The sequence below is a fragment of the Rutidosis leptorrhynchoides genome, chromosome 1 (assembly GCF_046630445.1).
Source record: "Rutidosis leptorrhynchoides isolate AG116_Rl617_1_P2 chromosome 1, CSIRO_AGI_Rlap_v1, whole genome shotgun sequence".
In the NCBI taxonomy this organism is placed as follows: domain Eukaryota; kingdom Viridiplantae; phylum Streptophyta; class Magnoliopsida; order Asterales; family Asteraceae; genus Rutidosis; species Rutidosis leptorrhynchoides.
The window spans coordinates 520,272,940-520,279,442 of NC_092333.1; the positions used below are offsets into that span (position 1 = coordinate 520,272,940).

General features: G+C 34.4%; 1 protein-coding gene across 1 annotated transcript; it reads left to right on the plus strand.

Annotated features, from left to right (window-relative positions):
- Window positions 1-1,050: 1,050 nt before the first annotated feature.
- Window positions 1,051-3,639, plus strand: LOC139876957 (pentatricopeptide repeat-containing protein At4g21065). The gene has a single exon (XM_071864361.1). It carries the CDS (start codon window positions 1,052-1,054, stop codon window positions 2,807-2,809), a length of 1,758 nt encoding a protein of 585 aa, XP_071720462.1. The 5' UTR covers window position 1,051; the 3' UTR covers window positions 2,810-3,639.
- Window positions 3,640-6,503: the final 2,864 nt, after the last annotated feature.

Below are 6,503 nucleotides of genomic sequence, written 5' to 3' on the forward strand. Positions count from 1 at the left end.
AACGCCATATTTCACAAATCGTTAATTTTTTATGTTAATTCGTAAATCACAATAACATATCAGGTATATTTTTCAAAATTATTTTGTCACTTCATAAGCTTTTCAATTGATAGATCTCGAAAAATACTCATTTTAAAACAAACAATGACTATATCGGAGTTACGAGTCAAAAGATATAATCATTCAAAGTTTTGGCGCAACAAGCACCGCACTCGGAGCGTAGTGCTTGGTGCATGTTTTTTGAGAAAAAATGGTTGTCTCGATGAATATCTCGGTAACACGCACCACGCACCAAACACTAAGCATAGTGTGTGGTGCGTTTTCATAGGGCATTTTTGCAATTAAAATTTTTAATGAAATTTTGTTAAACACTTTGAGAAATTAAGGCATTATTACTAATTTACCAGTTACAAATTTTAGATTAATTGATTTTTACTATAACCAATTACAAATTTTAGATTAATTGCTTTAACAAGAAGAAATTGATATGAATAATTAGATAATTTAATTTAATATAATTTAATAATTACGTGGATACTAAATAAATTTTAATTATTAATATAATATAATAATTAATATTAATTATTTTTATTTTTATTTATTTTATTTTTGCAAAGATACAAAAACTTTATATAAAACTTGATCTCAAAAAGAGATAAGAAACAAAGGATACAAATAAACCACGACAACTTGGGCTCGACGACAGTGAACGAAGCCTAACCAAAATAGAAAAAACGCTAACTAAAATCGAGCTGACCCTAACAAAGTATAAGACAACAAACGACGAAAAAAATATTTGATTATATTAATATTAGTTAATATATTAATATTTGATTTGATATTAAATATTTTAATTAATTAATTTTTATTTTAATTTAATAAAAAAAGAGAAATAAAAAGATCACTACTTGTCAATGGACCGGGACACCGGGTAATAAGCTTTGCATTGGGCCTCAGAGGCAGTCTTCCAAAAGGAAATTAACCTTTCGGGTCAAAAGCTTACAAAATGGATCCTCGAGAGAACGATTTGACTTCCTGATCATATACTGATATGCACTCGGACCTGCACATCCCTTCAGTTCTCAAAAAATGCATAGCTTTATTACACTCTAGTGCAACTTCAATCCACAAACTCAAACAAATTCACGCCTTTTCAATCAAACATGGCGCTCATATCTGCAATCCGGACATGGGCAAACATCTTCTGTTCACCCTCGTCTCCCTCTCTGCACCGATGTCATACGCTCACAGAATCTTCAATCAAATCCATAACCCAAATATTTTCACTTGGAACACCATGATTAGAGGCTATGCAGAAAGCCAAAACCCAAAACCAGCGATCGATGAACACCGCAAAATGCGGGTGTTTGCTGTTGAGCCGGATACGCATACCTACCCGTTTCTTTTGAAAGCCATTGCTAAGTTAATGGATGTTAGAGAGGGTGAGATGGTGCATTCGGTAGTTGTTAAGAATGGGTTTGGGTCGCTGGTGTTTGTTCAGAATGGGGTGGTGCATATGTATGCTGCGTGTGGGCGCGCTGAGAGTGCACACAAACTGTTCGAGGAAATGTCTGAGAGAAATCTTGTTACTTGGAACTCGGTGATTAATGGGTTTGTGCTGAATGGAAGGCCTAATGAGACGCTAACGCTTTTTAGGGATATGGTTGATGATGGGGTTGAGCCGGATGGGTTTACTTTGGTCAGCTTGCTTACTGCGTGTGCTGAGCTTGGTGCGTTGGTGTTGGGTAAGAGGCTTCATTCGTACATGTTTAAGGTTGGACTGGTTGACAATTTGCATGCTGCTAATGCGCTTTTGGATCTTTATGCGAAAACCGGAAACATTATGGAAGCACAGAAAGTTTTTAATGAGATGGAGGAGGAAAGTGTCGTATCGTGGACTGCACTTATTGTGGGTTTGGCTATGAACGGATATGGGATTGAAGCAATTAATCTGTTTAAGGAGTTGGAGAGGAAACAGTTAAAACCTAGTGAGATTACTTTTGTTGGGGTGTTATATGCTTGTAGTCATTGTGGAATGGTTGATGAGGGATTCACTTATTTCAAACGAATGAAAGAAGAATTCGGTATCGAACCTCGAATTGAACACCATGGTTGTATGGTGGATTTGTTAGGGAGATCAGGTCGAGTAAAACAAGCTTATGAATACATAATTGACATGCCAATTAAGCCAAATGCAGTTATATGGAGGACTTTATTGGGTGCATGTACAATATACAAGGATACTGATTTAGCAGAGTTTGCAAGGGCTCAACTGTTACAGTTAGAACCTAATCACAGTGGAGACTATGTTTTGCTATCAAATTTATATGCTTCTGAAAGACGTTGGTCTGATGTGTCAAAAGTGAGAAAAACAATGTTACAACAAGGTATACAAAAATCTCCGGGCCATAGTTTAGTTGAGTTAGGAAATCGTGTTTATCAGTTTACCATGGGAGATATGTCTAATATACAAAGTGAAGATATATATGTAAAATTGATAGAGATCACAAAGTTATTGAGGTTAGAAGGTTATGTGCCTCATGTTGCGAATGTACTTGCGGATATAGAAGAAGAAGAAAAGGAGACTGCTTTATCTTATCACAGTGAGAAGATTGCAATCGCGTTTATGCTTATTAACACGCCTCATGGAACCCCTATAAGAGTTGTGAAGAACTTAAGAGTATGTGCCGATTGTCATCTTGCTATAAAACTCATTTCAAAGGTGTATAAACGAGAGATTGTGGTGAGAGATCGAAGCCGGTTTCACCATTTTAAGGATGGGTCATGTACCTGCAACGATTATTGGTAAGTATAGTGATCCAAGGAGTTGACATTTATTAGATGATTGGCCGAAACGTCACTATAAAGTGGTGACGATTTGACATATTTATTTTTAAGGATAAATAGTATTGTGAGTTGTTGTACACAAACCTCAGTGACAAGTGATGTGGCTCATGTTGATCAGGAGGATCAGGTTTGTAATGTAGGCAAATCGGCTTGTTTTGCTAAAGTTAAGAAGAAAGTGATTAACTTTGAAAAATACTAGAGATGACTGATCGAAATGGTAAGTTTATGGCTTACTTACAAGCGACAACCCTTATGTAGAAAGCTTTCATGAGATTTGTGTCCAGAATAATTGAGGTTTTGGAAGGAAAAACTCTTTAGTTGTATTGTAGTTTTGAAGTATGGATATATTTCCGTTTTGCAAGTGGTTTAGTTCATAATTTCTTCGCAAATATCGGTTTGAAGTTTATGATGTCAGTTTAGGTCTTATTTTGTAGTTAGAAGGCAGGTTTTGTTTTCTTTGATGGGCGATGTTTTGAAGGCAGGTTATGGATGGTTTTTGTTAGCGCAATTCTTAAATTGATCCCTTTTTTTCTTAGGTCTGCCAGTATACTCCGGCTTTCAATTGTTAGGCGCTCGTTCGGTTTTCAAGTAGTCTTCAAGAAATCTCTTCTTTGGGTACGATTCTAATGCCGATGTTTCAGGTCTTTTTGGTGGTTTGTATCAACTTCGTTGCTCGGTGTTCGAAGCTCGTTCTGTTTAATCTCAAGTAGCATCTAGTTGGTTTTGTAGTTTGCACTCTGTTATTGTTTGAGATGCCATGTATTTGACTCATTTTCAATAGTATGTGTGATAATCAAGTTGGCATTCAATCGATCTGATTATTACTATTTTTTGAGGGAATAGCTAAAACTTGAATAGAATAATTGAACTTACATGAAAAAATGAAATAGCCCGAAACATACAATGAGCACCAAACTAAAACCACAACGCCAAAAAAAAAAAAAAAAAAAAAAAAATATATATATATATATATATATATATATATATAGTGATAGGATCAAGAGGGAAGTAACCAATCGGGGGGAAGCGGGGGGAAGAAAAAACTTTTTTTTTTTCGTTTTTTGAAAAAACTTTGTTCACGAACATTATAGATGAGATGAAAATATGAACATTTAGTAGAGACACTTTGTGATAAATGTTTTTATTTTGGCGGGAAAACGCTCGAAGAAGTAATATATAACAATTATCATGTTTTTCGAGCGTATATTGAGGTTTTAGCTATTGGGGTTTAGATATTATGGTTTAGATATTAGGGTTTATAGGGTTTAGATATTAGGGTTTAGAAATTTAGGGTTTAGGGTTTAGATTTAGGGTTTAGATTTAGGATTTAGATTGAGTTTTTAACACGAACGGTTTAGAGTTTAGAGTTTAGGGTTTAGGGTTTAGAATAAACCCAAAACACTAAACCCTAAACCCTAAACCCTAAACTCTAAATCGGACTAAATTTTACTTTACAAAACATGGAAAAAAAAACGTTCATATTCTTCACGAACAATATTATCGTTTTTCCGCCTAAATAATAACATTCATCACGAAGTGTCTCTTCTAAATGTTCATATTTTTGTGTGATCTTGATGCCGGAAAAAAAAATTCCAAAAAAAACGAAAAAAAAAAAAATTTGCTTCCCCCCGCTTCCCCCCGATTGGTTACTTCCCCATTGATCCTGCCCCTATATATATATATATATATATATATATATATATATATATATATATATATATATATATATATATATATATATTTCCAAACCTACAAAACAAAAAAAGGATTAAAACAAATACACTGAAATACTAAACCAAAATAAAAAAGAGAACAAAACTAAACAACAAAAGCCAACATATCCAACTCTACTTCTTGCGTGGAGAGCCGGAGATGAGTCAACATCTTCATACCCGTCCATAAAGGCCCTGAAGCGAGCCTATTCACTACCCGCAGTCTTCCTCTTTTTCTTCGAATTAATAAGTTTCCCTTCAATCTTAAAAAGAGAAAACAATTTACCAGACATGACGGACTTGAAAGGAGTGATAAGAACCAGAATCACCCGAAAGCGTATCCAAATCACAAGCATCATCCACGGTGTCGGCCTCATTAACAACATTGGATCTCATCAACCCAAACCGACTCAAAATCCGTGAACACCTTCGCTACATTCAACTTCGATTTGAGCTTCGAATAGGAGGCTAATCAACACCACGACTATTATCACGAAGCCAATCATTATGCTTTTGAACATTTGTCGAAAACGCATTACAAAAATCACCATACGCACAAACAACACAACTACCGGCCCGACATGAGCCCAACTTAACAGCCGAACCTTAATCAAGTCCATATGCTAACTGTAAACATCGGATCAGAGAGAAACCAAACCACTATTAACATCACGACCTTACCAAAGAGCCAAAGACGCATCATGACACAGTGTCAACATTAGAAATGGGACTATCCCCATCAGAAAATAATAAAACGTCTAATCAGTCCCGATTAAATTAAATTGAGTGATCGACGCCGTATTGTACTCGTAGCCATTCAACAATACCCGAAGCCTTTGTGTCCCACTTTATTTGTTTATTTATATTTACATTTATATTATATAATATAAAATATATATTATTTATCTATCTATACATATATATCTTCTATATTTTATTTTATTATATATAACTAGTGTAGGAGCCCTCGCTCCGCGTCGGGACTCCGTTTCAGATATAATTTGTTGTGTTTGGTTTTGTAAAATTATTTCGTGTTTAACGGTTATGTCAATTAAAGCTATCACAAGTCGTACGAAAATTTAAAGGCGGTTAAAAATTTAGGTGGATTTGTTGTGAAAAATAAAGAAGTTACGATTTGGCCCTTGAACTTTAACTTTAGACCCCTATGGAGTTTAGATTTTTTACCTTAGGAATTTACATTTGGCGACATAAAGTTTATAATGGTTCTCAATGTTTAGTGTAGTGTTATTGTGGGTACAACCTTTTTGCACGACGTATAAACGATTAAAGCATGGGAAAGAAATATTCATAAAGCATTTGTCTTTTAGAGATACAACAACAACAACAAAACCCAATCCCGCACATGCGAGGTATGAGGGAGGTGAGATGTAGACAATCCTTCCTCTACCGTAGCGTATAAGAGAAGTCGTTTCTCTAACCATGAGTCAAGAAAAAAATTCTCCACCCATAGAAGGAGAAAGTCATCCCTCTTTTTACTCCAGGGCAGAGAGTTTGCTTGAGGACCTCCGGCTAATAAAAGTTAAACAATAATAAAGTGAAAAATTATGTGGTTGATTTATTAATAATAAAAATAAAAATAATAATAATAATAATAATAATAATAATAATAATAATAATAATAATAATAATAATAATAATAATAATAATAATAATAATAATAATTGTTAAGTGTTATAAGGGCGGGATTGAATTGTGAAAATATAAAAAGTTTGAGGGGTGTTTATAAAACTTTTGAGGGCTACTATTCATTTCCTCTATATCATTTAGAATAATAATAATAAAATAATAATAATAATAATAATAATAATAATAATAATAGTAATAACTAGAAAAAATCCGACCGCGCGTTGCTGCGGTTGTATTCGACGCGCGGTCCAATTTGGATATACGATGTCCGTTTCGCGTATAGTTAGTCGTGTTGTA